Source organism: Triplophysa dalaica, chromosome 24 (genome assembly GCF_015846415.1).
Source record: "Triplophysa dalaica isolate WHDGS20190420 chromosome 24, ASM1584641v1, whole genome shotgun sequence".
NCBI lineage: Eukaryota > Metazoa > Chordata > Actinopteri > Cypriniformes > Nemacheilidae > Triplophysa > Triplophysa dalaica.
In genome coordinates, this window is record NC_079565.1 from 13,250,391 (window position 1) to 13,272,299 (window position 21,909).

At 41.8% G+C, this 21,909-nt stretch overlaps 1 protein-coding gene across 1 annotated transcript; it reads left to right on the forward strand.

Moving 5' to 3' along the window:
• The first annotated feature begins 1,826 nt into the window (after positions 1 to 1,826).
• stra6 (signaling receptor and transporter of retinol STRA6) lies at positions 1,827 to 21,604 on the forward strand. Its single transcript, XM_056740426.1, has 17 exons — positions 1,827 to 2,292; positions 3,396 to 3,462; positions 3,879 to 3,961; positions 4,299 to 4,432; positions 5,641 to 5,807; positions 6,256 to 6,381; positions 10,510 to 10,580; positions 11,193 to 11,269; positions 12,505 to 12,566; positions 12,699 to 12,861; positions 13,336 to 13,411; positions 14,491 to 14,624; positions 14,796 to 14,913; positions 15,110 to 15,211; positions 19,079 to 19,242; positions 19,849 to 19,986; positions 20,773 to 21,604. Exons 1-17 carry the CDS (start codon positions 2,219 to 2,221, stop codon positions 21,009 to 21,011), a joined length of 1,995 nt encoding a protein of 664 aa, XP_056596404.1. The 5' UTR covers positions 1,827 to 2,218; the 3' UTR covers positions 21,012 to 21,604.
• The last annotated feature ends 305 nt before the right edge of the window (positions 21,605 to 21,909 follow it).

A 21,909-nucleotide genomic window follows, 5' to 3' on the forward strand; every position in this document is an offset into this window, starting at 1 on the left:
GAATTAAATATGATCTTCTTGCCCTGTCTCAATTCCAGATACTTTCAATGCTATCTTATCCGAGGCATGCTTGTTTTTTTCCAACAAAAGAGATTTGTGTAAAACCAGTTGCTAAGATGCAAAGTAGTGATCTTATACAAAGATTTGCATATTTTCTAAAGGAAATTTGAGTGTTATTCACTATGCAAAAGTCGGAGTGTGTTGTTGTGGTTGCCAGGGTGGTTGCTAATTGGCTTTAAAGCACTTCTCTATGTGATAGTTAGGACCTTCTGCAAGTTGCAGCTCTGGTTCCTCTCTCGATTTAAATAGATTCCTTTCTAACATTATTTTACCAAATTTTAAAAATGACTGTTCAGAGGGTTTAAGGAGAAGCACTAGACTTTAGAATGTATACATTATTGGAAACATGCTAGACTATAGGGTTAGAATGTCAGTTTAACAGTTATCTTAAGTTTTATCTAAAGTCCCTTTATTTATTATTTATTTGTCATAATTATGGCTGGGGTATATATCGAAAATAAGATATTGAGAAGATATGGCATAGGGCAGTCATGATTAGGATTTGGAACTGAAAATCAATTCCAAAACGGTGCTCATAAATATATATACAGTATATTTGAAAACCAGTCAATAAGCACGATAAGGTTGATATCTATATTCTACTTCAACTATGGAATCTAATCTGGGAATCAATAAGAATCAAAATCGATAAGATAATCAGAATTTATCAAATTCAAACAGTACCCAACCCTTGTCATGATATCACATTTTTCACCTCATGGTTATGTTACTTAAAGGATTTGCATAGCAATAAATCACAATATTTATTTTTATGGACATATTATCATTCAATTCTCCTGTTTGTTATATGTTTCCTCCTTTTTTGAACAGCAAATCACACCATAAATTAAAATTTCAAGTGGGATTATGAGAGTTTGTTATATCGTTGCTCTTTAAAGGGGTGCTGCCATATTTATAATATTTTCAGTGCTGTAGACTAAACACAGTTTTATAATGATTTATAAATTTCATGGTTATTGATAATACCGGATATTGGGACACCCCTAATGGATATTGTCAAATTGAATATTGTTGAAAATTAAGATCAACTTGCCAAAGCTGGGATCAATAGGCAATGTCACTCCAACTTTACATCTCAAGAGTGGCGTAAAACATATCTGGTCATTATCAAAATGGGGTCAGGAAGCAACACAGGTGAGGAACAAGAAACGGGCATGAATTTAATCAAAAGTAGATTAAATTAATACAGACGTACTCTCTTATAGAGAGCAACATTTTTTCTGAAGTAAAACTACATTAGGTCAACATTTTTACAGTGTATATATATATATATAGCTATTTTAATGGATGTAAGAAAATCACTTTATTAATCTACACTTTACAGCAAAAAGAAAAACATATTTGAGATACTGTATATCAAGTATCGTCAAAACTTCAAAAGATATTGAGATGCCACAGTATATTGCTCAGCCCTTTATAATAAAATACTCTTTGGTCTCTATGATTCAAGTGTAGTGTAACCTGTTGCTTTATCACATGTATGTGAGTGTGTAGTTCAGGGAAATTACTTCCTTCTCTCCCCCACGTTGAATCATCATTGGGAATCTCCACATCCTGATAAGCGCAATGGAAGTGAACTCATCTGAATTTCCTTGTTATCACTGTGCAATATACTAGCAGGCAGCTCTGATTCCACCTCCATTAACTCCGGCCCACATGTTTCCAGCCACCACACAGTTTTATAAATCCAGCCTTTGGAGGTCCACATAATCCCTAAAAACTACAGGTGGCAGGACTGATCGGCCGCCCATATCTGGAACACTTCTCTCTGGTTTTCTTTCACACCCCTCTCTCTCTCTCTATTGCGTTCTCTCTCTGGTGGTAATTCCTCTGCTGAAAAGGAGATCCAAGTTGAAATAAAGACGTTTTTGGTTGGCATGCTGAAGAAAGGGACCTGTCACGTTGGATCTCACAGCTCTCGGCCACAGTAATAGGGCACCTAAACGGGGGATTTAAGGCACTTTAAGGCACTGAAGAGTACAAACCAGCACCGACAAACTTTGGAGGAAACTTTAGCTCACATAACTGTGTTTGGAGAAGCCAGAGCATTCGTTTACGTCCCACAGGAGTGGAAGACTTTTTTTGATTATTGGAGCCCATTGAAACTTTCGATCTGTTCAATCTATAGGCTGGCACTATGAGTGCTGAAAACGACTTCTATGACTACTCTGATGAGTCCAAAAATGCTGTGCCAACTAACCCCCCAGTCGAGTAAGTACACTAACTTTCTGTTCTAAATTGATTTTTTTGGGGAGGTCTTAATTTTAAAAACTTTGTTGCCATTCATTTTATACTATTTATCGTAATAAAGTTGCTTTGAAATTCTGATATGATTATTGTATGATTTATTTGCAGGTAATTATAATTTACAGCATTTAGGAATTTATACATTTAAATAAACAGATAAAAAGTAAACAATACTTACCGAAGTACTTAATGTTATATTTGAAACAAATAGAATTTTATCAAAATAAAAGAAAAAGTGCATTAAAAGTGTGCATTTAGCACTTTTTAAGTGTATATTTAAGTTAAAATGATGTAACTTCATCATCTTTACAATTTTTATTTACAATTTTAAAAATACATTTTTTTACATTTATTTTTTAAGAAAATTATTCCATGTTTCATTTCCAAATAATTCGTTATAGTTCCTAAATTGTTTAAAGTTTCAAAAAATGTCCAACTACCCTGTAATGCATGTGTTTAGAAGTTATTTAACTTCATTTTGATTTCACCTAGATAACAAAGTAATCCGATTTTATCTTTATTGCTGCTCATTATCTAAACTAATGCTATCCCTGAAGATTATATGGTTCCAGGTCTACAGGTGTACAAACAAAACAGATCATATATTTGCAGAAAGTGATATTCCCATCCATCACTGTAATTCATGCGGAGATCATGTCTTTGATCTCGTCTATGATACTTTTCACATATGCAAGAGACTTTTCGGCTGGATTTTGGGTTACAAGACATCAAACAGTGAAACGTCAAACATCAGCGTTGTCCAATACCTCCTCTGTAACTCACAAAACTAGCTAGAATATTTATTCAACTGGGAACTATAGCTGAAAGTCTATCCCGGCATTCCAGTTTGCTTGGAGACACGAGCGGGGTCATTGAGCTGATATTTTATGTCAGTCGCATTATGGACAGCAATCCGTTTAAATGAATAATCTGGGTTTGAGGTGGTTCAGTGGTTGAAGTGCTCTTGTTAGTAAGGGTCCGATGAATGGGAATGTGTGTAAAGGCTGAGTAATCGGCCTGGATCTCACCAGCTTATAATAAATACTGTGTGTTTGTGCAATTTTCAGAATTGTCCCACCGTGTGACCCCACAGCAGACGAAGGCCTATTTCACATATGCATTGCTGCCATATCTGTGAGTTCTGAGAAATAAACTTACTATGCTTTGTAATTATTTCAGACTTTTATGTATTTGTATGTTGCAAATATTTAGAAAGTCTTAACAAACTTCTATCAACCTCCTAGCAACCACCCAGAGCTAAACTGGTAAATATATTAGCATCCACGCCAGAGGATCAAGTCCTTCATTTGAAGTAGTCATTTGAAGTACTAATAGACAGAAGTACTAATTGACTGTGATGGACCCATATGGTCTCAAAACAGCACCTACCATCAAGCTTCCTAAACGTGTTTGGGGTCACTACAGGTCAATGATCTCAGCCTCTGTCCTCTGAGTGTAACCCGTACAATCTAGTTTGATTTGGGTCTGTGGTTTAAAGGATGATGGGAAGGATATGAAGAGGTCAAATCATCTTTTTCTTGTGTCTAAAGTTGGTGGTCATGCTGGTCCTTGCTGTCCTGTCGAGACGGCAGAAGCTGGGTGATAATCAGAGTGGGGTCACGGGTTTACTCAGGTGAGTCTGATTTATCTCTGTTTACACATGATGCAACACATCGTACAAAACATGCTGTCTTTCTTGCTCTTTTAAAATCAAAGATGTTGATACTTGATACTGTGTAGAGGTACTTTAAGCATATTACAGTCTTAAAGGTCAAAGAGATCAAAGAGCGAGTGGAAAAGTACCACTCAAATAGTGGTAAAATGATCACTGTTTTCCACAACTTTGCAGAAACTTGGATTAACATTGTATGAAAAATACATTTGGAAAAAAAAGTGCCTTACACAATTTAGCATTTTTTTGTTTTGTTTGTGAAAACGTATTTAATAATTTCTGTGTATTTTGTCCATAGTCCAGTAAACTTTTTAGACCACACACAACACAAGGGCCTTGCTGTTGCTGTGTATGGTGTTCTCTTCTGCAAGCTGGTCGGGATGGTCCTCAGTCACCATCCGCTACCGTATACCAAAGATGTTGTGTACAAAGGTACGAGAAGTAGTCTTCTTGCTTGATGGAATGGTGAAATCTATTACCTGGCTTTACTGTCAGGCTCTGCGCTGGTGACCTGAAGGTTGCTGGTTCAAATCCAAAGGAGTGCATTATGACCCATCACTAAAATGTCAGTTAACCCCATCTTTTCCCAAGGGAATTGTTACTGTAATAAGGTCTCAGTGCCGTTTCACATGCAGGGATATCACATGGAGACAAATTCTGCTGCTTCTTGTTTGTGTGGAGATAAAATAAGGATTGTGTTCCACACACTGTAACTCAATGATGAAACCTTTACTAAGATTTCAGGCCACCATATTGTTTGGGAAATTTACTAGTTCAACATCGGCGCTATCAAATGAACAGTCTCCCTATTCACAGGATGGCACCTGCCCAACATGGACTCAGTTCACACAAGAGGATGAAAAATAACACCTCTTTCTGGTCTTTTTTTCTTCCGAACCGCTAGTCCTTCTTAGTTGTGTTTTGTTATTGGATTATCATCAAGTAGAGCCTTATTAAAGCAGATAAAGCTGTATTATCATAATGTAAGTATTTGGTTTTTACTGAATGGAATTGATCATGTAGGTTTATTAACGTGGAAGGTACAGGATTTCACAGTTTAATTAAAATGTATTTCGATAGCATTTATCATAGTTTTGCATTTTGCAAAGCAGCTTTACAGTATGAACAGTACATTGTACAGGTAGTAGAAAAATATGGAGAAAAAATAAATAATGAAAAGCAGGGGATTATAAAATAAATAGAATGCACTGAATCATACATATTTTACACAATACTTTACATTAATATAACATATTTTTGCGTCAGAATATCAAGCGGTGTGGATAATTCTTTTAAACTATTAAGCATGCGCTTGAATACAAAAGTTAAGTGACCTGAATGTAAGAAGAACCTTAGAGAAACGTGATAACAGGTTACTAAGAATAATTTACCCCAAAATTAACTATTCTGTCATGTGGTCCAGAAGGAAGGAAGGAAGGTTAGAAACAGCAAGAAAATTTACATTTTTGAATGAACTTTCTTTAATGTCCTATAAAATATTTAAAATTTTCAAAAATTACAAACAATTGGCTTCCTAATTAAAAAAAACATATTTAGTATTAAATTAATAATTTGATTGAAATTAGATAGTGTATTTTGTTCTTTATTAAAATGTATTATTTTTTTGTTTATTATTCCAGAATTCTGGTTGATTCTGGCTCTGTTGTACTACCCCGCTTTGTATTATCCTCTGCTGGCATGCGGGACGCTACATAACAAAGTTGGTTATGTTTTGGGCAGCCTGTTATCATGGACCCACTTTGGGGTTCTGGTCTGGCAGAAGGTGGACTGTCCCAAAACGCCACAGGTATGAGTTTCAAGATGGATTCTTAACAACAATTGATATTTCATTTACAAATTCTGTTTATCTGCTAGATGAATAGTCAAACCTTCTTCGAAAGCTCCCCATGGCGAATCACTTTTCTTAATCAATTTAGCTTTGTCAGAAGTAGAGAAAGCGATGAAGGTTTTATTTATATCCTTTGAAATAAAAAAATTGTGTTGTGTTGCCTACTGCATGGATTTTGCACAATAAGAAGGGAACAAGCCGATAGAGATTGACGGACTGGCTGGATTAATTCTTGATGACAGCTGTTATTTTGTAGGCCGAATCAAAAAGCCTTGTTTGTTTGTAATATAAATTCCTGGTGAAAGTCTATGATTGATTTTTTTTTTGAGGGTATAGACGGACAGATGATTACAAATATCTGATGTTATTTGACATTGATCATGCTGCTCTTTCTCTGTATCACCAGATCTATAAGTATTACACGCTGTTCAGCAGTCTACCTCAGATCGCCTGCCTGGCCTTCCTCAGTTTCCAGTATCCGTTGCTTCTCTTCAAAGGATTTCAGAATACTGAGACAACCAATGTCTCTGAGGTGAGAGGAGAAAATATTTCCAAGAAAGTTTGGGTCTTTTGGTTTTCTTATATTGTGTTTTTTCCCATGCCATTGAAATGAATGTTGACCAAATCCACAAAGTTTGAAAAATAAGAACTTCATTTTCCTTTTGTGTTTCACTGAATAAAGACACGTTATGAATGACTTATGGGTGAGTAAATAATGAGAAATACGACATGTTTATAATTTTGGGGAAACTGCTTTTGAATCATGGAAAGGTCAGAGGAGGTTTTGTGAACATGGCATCTGCATTCCTGTTGTTTAATCGCTGTAAGCAGCTCAGTGGGGTTGTATTTGACTCGCTGAGCACATTACACAACAGCAAAAACACAATGTGATTGTTATCCAGCTTTAATCGCCATGACAAATATGTTTGGGTGAAATTAGAGGAACCATCTGCATCACAACATGTCTTAACTATGAGAATTAATAAGATGAATAATAACGCTTGTCTAGATTTCAAGCAATGTTTTGGCACACTGACATGGTGACAGATGTGAGACTGTACAGCATTGTTGCGTTTGTAATGTACCCTTTATAAATATATACAGAAGGGTATAAAACTCTATTAAAGTTTGTTTTACAGTCAGTTTAATTTACTTTATTCAAATAAATCAGTTCAAATCGATTCAAATTATACATATTTTGCATGCTTTACGACCAGTTAATTTACTGAGGTATGCTTAACTTTGAAGGGGTTTTTGAACCACTCTTAGTCTGACCCGTCGCCTAGGACCTGTTTGCCTTGGGAGACCCTACCAGGGGCATATAGCCCCTGACAACATAGCTCCTAGGGTCTTTCGGGTACTCAAACCCCTCCACCACGGTAAGGTGGCAGTTCAAGGAGGGGCTATGACCCCTATGATGACAAAAAATTGGAGGACCGTGACGTCGCCCGGTATGGCGCAGCCGGTAGTAGCGACGTGGGACCACCCTCCTGTGGACCCACCACCTGCAGGAGGGACCGTAAGGGGCCGGGTGCATAGTGGATCGGGCGGCAGTCGAAGGCAGGGGCCTCGACAACCCGATCCCTGGACGCGGAACCTAGCTCTAGGGACATGGAACGTCATCTCTCTGGCGGGGAAGGAGCCTGAGATTGTGCGTGAGGTTCAGTGATTCCGACTAGAGGTAGTTGGGATCACCTCTACGCACAGCTTGGGCTCTGAAACCACACTCCTTGAGAGAGGATGGACTCTTCAGCACTCTGGAGTTGCCCATGGTGAGAGGCGGCAGGCTGTTGTAAGTTTGCTTATAGCCCCCAGCTCAGCCGCCATGTGTTGGAGTTTACCCTGGTGAACGAGAGGGTCGCTTCCCTGCGCCTTCGGGTCAGGGATCGGGCTCTCACTGTCGTGTGCGTCTATGGGCAAAACGGCAGTGTAGAGTACCCAGCCTTCTTGGAGACTCTGGGAGGGGTGCTGGAAAGCGCTCCGACTGCGGACTCTGTAGTTCTGCTGGGGGACTTCAACGCCCACTTGGGCAATGACAGTGACACCTGGAGGGGCGTGATTGGGGGGAACGGCCCCCCTGATCTGAACCCGAGTGGTGTTCTGTTATTGGACTTCTGTGCTAGTTACAGCTTGTCCATAACGAACACCATGTTCAAGCATAAGGGTGTCCATCAGTGCACATGGCACCAGGACACCCTTGGCCGGAGGTCGATGATCGCCTTTGTGGTTGTTTCATCTGACCTCCGTATGTCTTGGACACTCGGGTGAAGAGAAGGGCGGAGCTGTCAACTGATCACCACCTGGTGGTGAGTTGGATCTGATGGCGGGGAAGGAAGCTGGACAGACTCGGCAGACCCAAACGTACTGTGAGGGTCTGTTGGGAACGTTTGGCCGAGTCCCCTGTCAGAGAGATCTTCAACTTCCACCTCCGGCAGAGCTTCGACCAGATCCCGAGGGAGTCTGGAGATATTGAGTACGAGTGGGCCATGTTCTCCACCTCCATTGTCAACGCAGGCACTCGGAGCTGTGGCCGTAAGGTCTCCGGTGCCTGTTGAGGCAGCAATCCCCGAACCCGGTGGTGGACACCGGAAGTAAGGGATGCCGTCAAGCTGAAAAAGGAGTCCTATTGGGCCTTGCTTGCTTGTGGGACTCCCGAGGCAGCTGACGGGTACCCTTACTTCCGGTGTCCACCACCGGGTTCGGGGATTGCCGCCTCGACAGGCACCGGAGACCTTATGGCCCAGCTCCGAGTGGCCGCGTTGACAATGGCAGCCCGGGTGGTTGGGGATGCAAAAACTCGGGCCTGGGAGGACTTCGGGGAGGCCATGGAGAATGACTATCGGTCGGCCTCGAAGAGATTCTGGCAAACCGTCCGGCGCCTCAGGAGGGGGAAGCAGTGCCCTACCAACACTGTTAACAGTGGAGGGGGGCAGCTGTTGACCTCGACCGGGGATATCATCGGGCGGTGGAAGAAATACTTTGAGGATCTCCACAATCCTGCTGTCACGTCTTACATTGAGGAAGCAAAGGCTGAGGGCTCGGAGGCAGATTCGACCATCACCCGGGCTGAGGTCGCCAAAGTAGTCAAGAAACAGGGCTCCGATGAGATCCGCTCTGAGTACCTCAAGTTTCTGGATGTTGTGGGGCTGTCTTGTATGACACGCCTCTGCAGCACCGCGTGGCGGTCGGGGACAGTGCCTTTGGACTGGCAGACCGGGGTGGTGGTCCCTCTTTTTAAGAAGGGGGACCAGAGGGTGTGCTCTAACTATCGGGGATCACACTTCTCAGCCTCCCCGGGAAAGTCTATGCCAGGGTACTGGAGTGGAGAATCCGGCCGATGGTAGAACCTCGGATTCAGGAGGAACAGTGTGGTTTTCGTCCCGGTCATGGAACACTGGACCAGCTCTATAGCCTCTCCAGGTTGCTGGAGGGTGCATGGGAGTTTGCCCAATCAATCCACATGTGTTTTGTGGATTTGGAGAAGGCATTTGACTGTCTCCCTCGCGGCATCTTTTGGAGGGTGCTCTGGGAGTATGGCATTCGGGACCCTTTGCTAAGGGCTATCCAGTCCCTGTACGACCGGAGCAGGAGCTTGATTTGCATTTCCGGCAGGGGGGTCGGGTTTGGGGACCACACGATTTCATCTCTGCTCTTTGCGGATGATGTCGTTGTGCTGGCCCCATCACACCAGGACCTTCAGCATACACTTGGACGGTTTGCAGCCGAGTGTGAAGCTGCTGGGATGAGAATCAGCACCTCCAAATCTGAGGCCATGGTTCTCAGTCGGAAAAGGGTGGCTTGCCCACTTCAGGTAGGTGGAGAGTCCCTGCCTCAAGTGGAGGACTTCAAGTATCTGGGGGTCTTGTTCACGAGTGAGGGAAGGATGGAACGGGAGATTGACAGACGGATCGTTGCAGCTTCTGCAGTAATGCGGTCGCTGTACCGGTCTGTCGTGGTGAAGAAGGAGCTGAGGCGAAGCTCTCGATTGACCGGTCACTCTACGTTCCTACTCTCACCTATGGTCATGAGCTGTGGGTCATGAACGAAAGGACAAGATCCCGGATACAGGTGGCTGAAATTAGCTTTCTCCGCAGGGTGACTGGACGATCCCTTAGAGATAGGGTGAGAAGCTCAGTCACTCGGGAGGGACTCAGTGAAGAGCCGCTGCTCCTCCACATCGAGAGGGGTCAGCTGAGGTGGGTCGAGCATCTTTTTCGTATGCCCCCTGGACGTCTTCCCGGGAAGGTGTTCCGGGCATGTCCCACCGGGAAGAGACCCCGGGGAAGACCTAGGACACGCTGGAGGGACTATGTCTCCCGGCTGGCCTGGGAACGCCTCGGTGTCCCCCAGGAAGAGCTGGAGGAAGTGACTAGGGAGAGGGAAGTCTGGGCATCCCTGCTTAGACCGCTGCCCCCGCGAACCGGCCCCGGATAAGCGGTAGAAAATGGATGGATGGATGGATGTTTAACTTTATTGTATTTGACAAACTGATTTTTTTATTTTCTTACTTATGTTTCCTGTGCTAGTTTAACACCACACAAATCATTCATGTAGCTCCAACTCAAATAGATCAAATTTATTGTAACCATTTTTTTGTTGAATTGTCATACTATTAGGCTGTATTACTGTACTGCATTTGATGACTATATGTTATTTGCAGGACCTGAGCAGCAGTTATTATAGAGATTATGTCAAGAAAATTCTCAAGAAGAAAAAGCCCACCAAAGTCAGGTGAGTCCTCCGGGTGTGGATGATGTTATTTACTAACCAAAAGCTTTGACCCTGAGCAAAAGCTCAGGGTCATCTGAGATTTTCTGTTCATTCAGCCTAATACACCACAGATAGATAAACATCTTGTAAAGGTAACAGTTTCTGAAACCGAATGATGGATGTGTAGTTCCACAGGAAAGTTAAGATGAGGTTTTTCCCATTACAGTATGTGAAGCAGTAGTGTACTATACAATAACCTGGCTGTAGTTGTGTAGATGGACTCTAACTTCCTTCCTCAATCCATTGATATACACTTGCCCACACTTACTCCTCATGGAAAAAGTATGCAAAGAGCTTTAGATAGTAAATGGCAATCATCCGTGCCATGAGGTAGATATTTATCTTTTTCGTGCAAAAGCAAAGCAAATATCAGAATGTCTTAGGAAATAGTCTCATGAGCAACATGGTAATGTTGTCTCCATTGTGTTCTACACTAAAATGTCATTTACATCCAAGAGATCATGTGTGGGAAGCTATATTGGACTCTTAACTCAAGATATGCCTTAGATTTCAAGTTTTAATGATTTTTTATATATGAAAGAAACGTTTTGGTTGTTTTCTCTTGCCTTTCAGTTCGAGCACATCAAAGCCGAAACTGTTTGAAAGACTCAGAGAAGCTGTTAAATCTTACATCTACACACCAGAGGATGGTAACTATGGCATTTAAATGTTTGTTACATTGAATTAATTAATGAGTGAACAAGCCAACAAGTGAACAAACAAACAAACAAACAACTGAGTAAGTGAATGAATTAATTAATTAACTAATGAGTATTTTATTGTACGAATGAATTTCTGAATAAGGGAATGAATGAGTGAATGGATGAAAGAATTAACAGAAGAGTAAGTGAATGGATGAATGTATGAGTGAATGAATGAATGAATGAATGAGTGATTGGATGGATGAAGAAATGAATAAGTGAACGAATGGAAGAATAAACAAATGAGTATGTGAATGGATGAATGAGTGAATGAACAAACGAGCCAGTGAGCAAACAAATGATTGAATGAACAAACGAACAAGCGAGTAAGTGAATGACTGAAAGAATGAACGAGTCAATGATTGAACGAACAAATGAATGAATGAATGAGAGAATAGATGAACAAACAATCATGAATTAATGAATGAATGAGCGATTGAATGAACAAACGAAATAATAAACTAACAAATAAGTGAGTGAGTGAAGGAATGAATGACAAATGATCAAATGACTGAATGAATGAGCAAACAAGTGAACCATAGATTGTATAAAACATGGATGCAGTGTCTGAGACGTCACCCTAGGTTTCTGAGGAGCTTCTGTGAAGCCTAAAGTCTTAGCAGCGCGTCACTCCCCGTTAATCTAAAATGGTTAAAGAGGCTGGACATGGGTTGAGTTGAGGTGCCTGGTTGCTGAGGATGCTTATGTGGAATTTTTTTAATATAATTTTGACGGATGAGTTTCAAATGAATTACTAGAATAAGAGACTGAAAACTCTTTTTAATTTTTGTTTTGTTTCATCCATTCACTTACTTGCTTGAAATTTACCCCCTTACAGTTGTCATCATGAAGGGCAAAATTAGCTATATAGACCATAATCTTTTTTTGCACCAGGCTGTAAATATTTTCATTTATGCTGTGAAGTTGGGAATTTTAACATGCGGCTCAATAAGATTGTGCTCTGTTTTAAAACCAGTCACTTGCGGCCAGTCGATGAATTGTAGTTTAAGTCACTTCCGTGTAGGTCTCATGAGAGAGACTGGAAGGTTACCGCTAGGAGTGAACACACTAACAAGTGAATGAATGAATAAAAAAACGAATCTATGAATGAATGAGTGAACGAACACACAAATGAGTGAATGAATGAACAAACTAACAAATTCATAATTTGTTGTTGTTTACAGTTTTTAGGTTCCCTTTGAAACTGGCAATATCTGTGGTTGTGGCGTTTATTGCTCTCTATCAGGTAAACACTTGAAGAAACTTATTTTATTGAAAGTTATGAATAAATGTGTCTTTAGTTTATTTAAATGGAAAAAGGTAGTACCTTAACATTCCCAAGCAGTTTCATTCTCTCATATTTCCATCTATGTCTCAGATGGCGCTCTTGCTGATCTCAGGAGTTGTGCCCACTCTTCACATCGTCCGTAGAGGAGTGGATGATAAAATCGCGTTTTTGTTGGCCGGTTTTAACATCATTTTATCAGACGACCGTCAGGAGGTGGTCAGGATTGTAGTGTACTATATGTGGTGTGTGGAAGGTGAGTTGTATACGAATACAACTTGCATGGACTCAACAATATAAATACAATATAAGAAAAGCTAAAATCATCAGATCTATTAAAGTCACTTTGGCGTCACAAGTTTCTGTTTTGCTCATGATGTCAAATGCGCTGATGTCAGACATATAACGATAGTTTGTGGATAAATACTTTCATTAATCTAGACTCAGAAAGTCTGAGGTCTGCACACAGTTTACGGCATGCCATGTAATCACTTAAGGAAACTTTCTGTGTGCATCCACTTTCACTGGGCTTTTAATACCCATGTAAATCACCACACACATGGCTGAATAATGTAGAGGTCAGCAAAGCAAAATGCTGAACTGTAGCAGGACTTGTTTTTCAATCAGTCAATGGGAAAAAGTGCTGAGGTTGTGTGTCAAGTTCATATGAATGTGTTCATGTGTGTGACTAACCACTTCAGCTCATGTGACTGTGGTGTTTGTTTTTCAGCGTGTTACGTGTCAGCGGTCACCTTGTCCTGCCTGGTTAACCTCTTGATGCTCATGAGATCCATGGTCCTGCACAGGTGATGCTCACAACTATACAGATACTTCTTTAACATATCTCATATCTATCACAATGCGTCGTTTCATTCAGTTACCTGAAGGTGTCTTTTTTATTTCAAATTATTACATGTTTATTTTTTCTCTCTTTTCTTCACAATGTATATAATTATATCGTCGTTGTCCTTTTGAAACCTTGCATGTTCAAATTCACTGTTTTTCAGGAAATGTAAAAAAAAACTGTACTTTTAAAATGATTAAATACAGTGTTGTCAAAGTTAACAAGCACTTTTTAATACTTTTGATTGGTTCGATATTTGCTAAACACTTTGACAAACATAAAGGGTGACTAATAATAATAATTTATTGCAAAACATAAAAATCACAAAATGTGGAGGTTCCAGAAGGACATCAGTGAAATGTCATCAAAACCTTTGCATACACAAACATGTATTTTTAAATAGCTTGTTTTGTTTGCAGAAATTTGTGTATAAACAGCTATCCAAAAGAAAGATATGATATCAAAATATGAACTTTTTTTAATGGCCTATAGCATTATTACATTTTATATAAACTATAGGGGACATACGTTTTCCTTTTAAATTATACATTCTAAACTTCATATTATTTATTCATTAAAATTGTTATTTTTATGATATAAATAATTTATTTGGCAACACAGAATGATTTTCAATTTTAGACCCCACTGATAAATATTGTATTAAGAGCTTAAAATTGGAAAGACTCACTAACATATTTCCAGCTTTTTGTTGGCCGTAGTTGCTCACATATGTAAAGCATTACTAACAATATTCTCTTGATCATAAATGACTACTGCTATTAGGGATAAGAGTTAGCCGAAGGTGAAGGAGCCAAAAAAAATGTCCTAGTCAAATGAGCGTCAGGTAATTATAGTCAGGAACAGCAGATTTCAAATAATGACTTTTTAAATTTAGTCTTAAAATCTCATTATGAGCACTTGACTCAATGACATGCAATTTCAACCCCATTCCTTCTTAATAAAGAGAAGCCATGATTACACGTTTCCGCAAAACAACATGACTGTTAACCACTGAATGGTGTATCTGTGATTTTACTGCAGGTCTAATTTAAAGGGACTGTACAGAGGAGACATCTTTAATGTTTTTAACTGTCAGAGGAACGTAAGGCCGTCTCGACCCGCCCTGGTCTGCTGGATGGGCTTCACCAGCTATCAGGCTGCTTTTATCTGTCTAGGTGAGACTACAGATTGCAGCCTAAGGTCATTTTCTTGGTGTTTCAATTATTTCAAATATATTTATTGTCTTAGAAATGTCTTGAATGAATTTCTTCTTTCTGTGATCATGTGGCTGATTTATTGACATTTTGTTCCCCACATGTCTCATTACATCTTTCTTGCATGCGCAGGTATGGTGATTCAAAGTCTGGTATTCTTCATCTGCCTTCTGTTTGCCGTTTTCCTGGTCATCATTCCCATCCTGTACGGAAAGAACCTATTACTGTTCCGTATTATTGGGAAAATGTGGTGAGTTTCACTTTGGACGATGATGATGACCACATGACATGTGACTTAAGGGTCACAACCCCGTAAGCCACGGATATCTTTGAGTGCAGCACTCAACCTTTCGGATCGGTCATTTTCCATAAAAATCCATAAATCCAAGCAATTAGATAAGTGCCTCTTCTGATGGCTTCACACTTTCATTGTCTCCTCGCTGAAGGCCCTTCTGGTTGACGCTGTTCCTGGCTGCCCTAATTCAGCATCTGACTTCCAGGTTTCTGTTCATCAGGAAGGATGCGGGAACCCGAGATCTGAACAATAGGTTGGGAATCATACATACTGTAAACTTAACAATGTGATATAATTATGTTACTGGTCATTGTCTTGCAGGCTTTGTTCCTGTAATGAGTTTACTTTCTTTGATGTGTTAAATAGACTGTTCACGCAAAAATGAAAATTCGGTCATCATTTATTCACTCTTATCTCATTCAAATCTGGTATATGACTCTTTTTTTTCTGTGTTACACAAAGGAAGAAATTTTGAGAAATGTGTCAGTGGTTTTGTTCATACAATGGTTCACGAGTTCACCTTAGCAAATAATTACGAAGGGGGGCAGCGTAGTTACGCTGAGAATTTAGAATGCATATTTGGCATGCTGTCCGGGGAGAGAGCTCCGGGGTCGGCATTCTCTCCCGACCCCGGAGCGCTCCCCCTTGTTCGGGGCGAGGGCTCTGGTCTCTGTGTTTGCCCGTGCCCCGAGCGCTTACCCCCAAAAAATATGCGACTAGTGCAGGACAGCACCCAAAGCTGGGCGTTATTGGCCCCTCAAAAATTAAGGTTTACAGCGGTGAGTTGCTGGCCTTCGTTTTGAGTAGGGTCCTGGCTGGGGCCTCTGCGGGGTTGATTTCTGTGGGCTTCTGTGCGGTACGGATACTGGTGTGGTCATGGGAAATGAGGATGGATGCCCCTGTACGGGAGGTGCTGCGGTTTTGGGCAACGTGTATGGGAACCCCTACTGGGACGACCCTACGTCTGAGGCAGTAGAAAGCTTCTGCTGGGGCGGCATTGCTGCGGCGGATTTAGATATAGATAAAAGGGGCCCGGCTGGGGTAGTGCTGCTGCAGTAGTGTGAATGACGGATAAAGGCCCCTCCTGGGGTGGCGCTGCTATTGCGGTGTGAAATATAGATAAGAGACCCCTGCTGGGGAAGCACTGCTGGTGCAGTGGGAAATACAGGTGAAGGCCCCTGCTGGGGAAGCACTGCTGCTGCAGTGTGAAATACAGATAAAGACCCCTGCTGGGGTGGTACTGCTGCTGCAGTGTGAAATATAGGTAGAGGCCCCTGCTGGGGCGGCAGCTGCTGCTGCAGTGTGAAATAAAAGCCCATGCTGGGGCGTCACTGCTGGTGCAGTGGGAAATACAGGTGAAGGCCCCTGCTGGGGAAGCACTGCTGCTGCAGTGTGAAATATAGATAAAGACCCCTGCTGGGGTGGTACTGCTGCTGCAGTGTGAAATGTAGATAGAAGCCCCTGCTGGGGTGGCAGCTGCTGCTGCGGTGTGAAATAAAAGCCCCTGCTGGGGCGTCACTGCTGGTGCAGTGGGAAATACAGGTGAAGGCCCCTGCTGGGGAAGCACTGCTATTGCAGTGTTAAATAAAGATAAAGACCCCTGCTGGGGTGGCACTGCTGCTGCAGTTGGAAATACAGGTGGAAAACCCCTGCTGGGGAGCACTGCTGCTGCAGTGTGAAATATAGATAAAGACCCCTGCTGGGGTAGCGCTGCTGCTGCAGTGGGAAATACAGGTAAAGACCCCTCCTGGGGTGGCACTGCTGCTGCAGTGTGAAATATAGATAAAAGCCCCTGCTGGGGCGTCGCTGCTGCTGCAGCGGGAAATACAGGTGAAGGCCCCTGCTGGGGAAGCACTGCTGCTGCAGTGTGAAATATAGATAAAGACCCCTGCTGGGGTGGCACTGCTGCTGCGGTGCGAAATACAGGTAAAGACCCCTGCTGGGGTGGCACTGCTGCTGCAGTGTGAAATAAAGATAAAAGCCCCTGCTGGGGCGTCACTGCGGCTGCAGTGTGAAATGTAGGTAAGGACCCCTGCTGGGGTAGCACTGCTGCTGCAGTGTGAGATATAGATAGAGACCCCTGCTGGGGAGGCACTGCTGCGGCAGTGGGGAAAAATAGGAAAAGGCTTCTGGTGGGTTGGCGCTGTGGCTGTGAGCTGGTGATGTGTGTGAGGAATTGGCGGCGGACTGAGATTAACGGTTTTGGTTGATGAGGGTTCGGTGTGCTTCTTTAATGTGGGAAGATCGGAACGGATGTAGCTTTGGAAGGCTTCTGAAGACCATCGGCCGAGTTTTTGGATTTGGTGCTGGGAGAGTCCTTTTTGGGCCGCTGTTGTGGCTGCTCCAATTCTGAATGAGTGGCTGGAAAAGTTATCGGCTGGGATGCCTGATTGGATCAGGACTAACTTGAGGTGTTTCTGGAACCGGAAAAAAAAAGTTGGGCGGTTGGAATCGTCTATGAAGAGAGGGTCTGAGGGGATTAGGGTTTGTGTGCTTCTGAGCTGGAGGTAGGCTTGGAGGGTTTGGTATGGTTGGAGAGCTGATGGTAGATTAAAAATGTATATTAGATGGCCTCTCTTTGTTTGGTCTGTCTTACTCTGTTTAATGAAGTAAGATATTGTGTCGTCATCCAGTACGGAGAGATCTGAATTGGTGGGATGGATGTCTGGGTTGAATTTGGATTAGTTAGTTTATGGTTAGTTCTGAACATCTGAGAAAACCGAAAAAAGCTAATATGAACATGGCGTCCAGTGTGCGGGCGGTGTGCGTGGAGTGGTAGCCTTGGCGGAGAATGTTTATGCACTTAGTTAGTATTTCTAGTGTTATGGGTTTTCTGGGGTCAGGGTGGGAGGGGTTGGCTCTTTGGATGCCTTTGATTAGCATGGAGGTCTGTGAGCTGGTTATTTGGGGTGAAGGTGATCCGAATAGGAGTTTGTGAAAAAATTGTAATCCGCTTAGGTACTCTTTAATGGAACTGGCTTGGAGGTTTTTTGAGGTGTTTAGGTGGGAGATGAATGAGGTGATGGCTAGCATTGAGAAGTCTGGGAATGTTAGGATGAATCTAGCGTGGAACGATTTGAAGCATTTCCAAGCTGTGAGATAAGATTGTAGGGTCCTGGGGGAGACTGAGAGGATGATGTGGCTGAGAGAGACGTCGAGGAGGGGCTTCAGTGGGTGTCTAGGGGAATATTAGTTCCGAATAGGGAGGTACTAGGGTGGGTTGTTTGTCTGTTTCTGGGGCTAGCTGCCTGAACCTCTGCTAATATCTGTTCCATAATGTTGCTGGCTACGGGAGGAGGTTCCCAGGCTGGAGCATTCGGGGGGATGGCCATTGGTGTTGCGGAGTGGAAGGTGAAGGCGGTAAGGGAGCTGGATGTGGTGTGTGGGAAAAAAGGGGCTAAAGCCAGCCTTAGGGATGCGACGGTCCATTTCCTCATCTCTAGAATCGAGCGCTGGGCCGAGGTGTAGGAAGAAGCGGACGTAGCTGCCGAATTCCTGGATGGCGGAGTAGATGACGCTGTGTTGCTTTGTCATTGTGGGGTGCGACGGACGGTGCGGGAGGGCTGGCGGCCTCTTGGTATCTCTGTTGTCTTACCCGTAACGGCTTCTTGTCCTGTGCTGGTGCTTTGGTGAGCGGTCGGGTTTTCTGGGGGACCCTGGTGGGCAAGAAAGTCGTCGTTTTCCATTTCAGAATTGTCGATCTTAGACATGCTGCTGTATGCTGCGAAATCTATGAGTGAAGGAGGTAAGGCGGTTTCACTATTTATAGAGCTCGCTCTGGTTTGGTAGGATAGGTGGTGTGATTGCTAAATCCGGGCAGCTGTGTAATTTCTAATGCCGTGCAGCTGCGTGATCGCTGGATCCGTGCAGCTACGTAATTATTTGCACGTGCTCCTCCCGAACTTTGTTAATAAAACATCATAAGTCAACTGGTGCCAGTTTTGTGTGGTTACCAACATTCTTCAAAATATCTTCTTTTCTGTTCTGCAGAAGACAAAAAGTCATACAGGTTTGAAATAACATAACAGTTGGTAGAAGATGAAAGAATGAGCATTTTTTAGTGATAAGCGCATTGATGTGGTTATACGAGAATGCATATGCTTTTGATCTGTCTTCACAGAGGGAGTCTGTTTCTGCTCAGCTATATTTTCTTTCTGGTTAATGTCATGGTGGGTGTGGTAGTGGGCATCTGGAGAATGGTTATCACCGCCCTTTACAACATAGTCCACCTTGGACGCTTGGATATCAGTCTTCTGAACCGCAATGTTGAGGCGTTTGATCCAGGTAAAATAAACACATAATTAACACTATATGTTGGTTTAAAGGAATAGTTCACCTTCAAAATGAAAATTCTGTCATTATTTACACGCCCTCTTGTCAAACCTGCATGACTTTCTTTCTTGAATTGAGAACATCAACTTTTTGAAGGTGAACTTCTTCAGTATTATGGTAAAAGATTTTACACAAAATAAAGTGTTTAACCTCTTGTCATTTCAAACCTGTATGACTTTCTTTCTTCCGCAGAATACAAAATAAGATAATTTGAAAAATGTTGTTGACCGAACAGCGATGGCAGTCATTCACTTGCATTGTTTTTATGTCCATACAATAGAAGTAAATGGCTGTCACCACTGTTCGGCTGACAACATTATTCAAAATATCTTCTTATGTGCTCTGCGGAAGAAAAAAATGTGTACAGGTTGGAAATGACAAGAGGGTGAGTAAATGATGACTATCCCTTTAAAATCTAAAATAAGTATCTGAATATCTGATGGATCATAGATTTCTACTACAGATAAAATGAAGACTTGTATCACTCAGCCTGAATCTTATATGGATGTCAATTGTCTTTTCTTTGTTCGTCTCACACTCCTGTGGTGCTATCGGCAGGATACCGCTGCTACGCTCATTACCTGAAGATTGAGGTCAGCCAGTCTCATCCCGTGATGAAGGCCTTCTGCGGTCTGCTACTGCAAACAACAGGACATGACAACCTCTCCTCACAGAGGATCCGAGATGCTGAAGAAGGTCGGCGGTTGTGTTTCTTGAGCAGTTCAGAGATCAGTTTAAAGGGAAAGCTCAATCAAAATGAATAATTTTCATTCCTTCTTCAGCAGAACACAATAGAAGATATTTTAAAGAACGGTGGTAAATAAACAACAATAAAGCCCATTGACTTCCATTGTATGGACACTTAACCACAGAGACATTTATCGAAATATCTTCTTTTGTGCTCTACTGAATTAAAACTCATTTACAGGTTTTGAACAGCATGAGGGTGAATCAATGATGGCAGAATTTATATCCATCTATGTTTGATTTTTTATGCGCAGACAGTTGGTTGGCCCTGTTTTTAAGATAATTGACTCATCACGTCGCCTCACACGCAGCAGGCGAGCATACCCGCAATGATTAAATTTGTCAGGATAAATTGGGCCCTGATGTGCAATAACTCTCCTCGACCCGCTAGTGTCAATCAGAATCGTCGCGTGGTACACGCCTGGGTTAATAGTGTGAACACCTTCAAAAATTCACAGCCTGTACCGGGCGAGGCTAATCAATCCGTAACACATATCTCATCCGTCCTTCTTATATCTGAAAGGAGATCAAATTAAAGCTTCATATTTGTCTGTCCTTTCAAGTCAGAGCTGTTAGGGAGGATTAAGCAATTCTTTGATAGATCTTGTGAGATGATATAAGCAGCAGATGGTGTTCATTCAGCATTTAAGAAACCTTGATGTATTATCCAACAAACACCTACAGATATACAACATTTGATCTGATTTGCATGCATAACCATTTACTATTTTTTAGGAATCCAACTTGTCCAGCAAGAGAAGAAACAGAATAAGTTATCCAACAGCAAGCGGGCACGAGCGCACTGGCAGCTCCTCTACACGCTGGTCAACAACCCATCATTGGTGGGCTCCAGGAAACACTTCCAACGCCAAAGTTCTGAGAGCTTCATCAACGGAGCCCTCAGCCGAACCAGCAAAAAAGACGGCAGCATCAAGGAGCCTGACAAGGGTACTGAAAACACTGCCACCAACTGAGGACTGATCCCCACCCCAGCCTCTTAATACGTGAAGATTGCTGGCCAGATATTCATGATAGTATTGTTTGCTTTGGTGTATCAGAGAAGTGCAGATACAGCTCGGTGGCTCAGGAAGAACTTTGGCAGTTGTAGGAAACAGGTCTCTTGCATGATTGATGGATGTGTGTTGTGTCTTTTATCCTGTGTGTGAGCGAGGTTCGGTACATTTAGCATATCAGGAAATTTAGCACTGGAATCTCAGCTAACTGCTCGATTTGAGGTAAATGGGACTGTTTATGAATGTACAGGGGCAAATTTGAAAATTTTTGGTCTTCAAATGCATCATTTTTGCACTTTTGTGATTATCAGTGATGTAAAATGTTCTTCTCATATAGAAAACTAACGGATCTAACCAAAAAGGTCCATTGTGATGTGATCTGTGTTTGTTCTTATAAATATATGGTAATAATTACTGTAATTTTGTCATTATAGTTGTTCATCTCTATAAAAAAAATGTATACAATCTGTTTCAGTTACATTTGACACTTAATTTTGATTTTTTTCTTTTCTCTCTGAGATATATTGTTCTGCTACCTAATGAATATTAAATACATCTAAACGCCAATATAAATGCTCCCTGTTTTGAATATAGAAAGATTCGGCTTATGCGTCAAGTAAGACGTAACATAAATTTAATGAAAGTAATTTATGTTCTTTACCACGTATAAAGAAAGAATAACAAAATATTTCCTTTGCAGCTTTTTTACACTAAAACATTTTTGTTTAATTTTATAAATGAAACATGAAGTCAAAATGAAACCACTGAATAATGTGTTATTGGACAAATGCCGCATTTATTTGCATGTCAGTTCTTTGTTCTCATCAACAGTTTTCTATAGCAAATAAAATCGTTAATT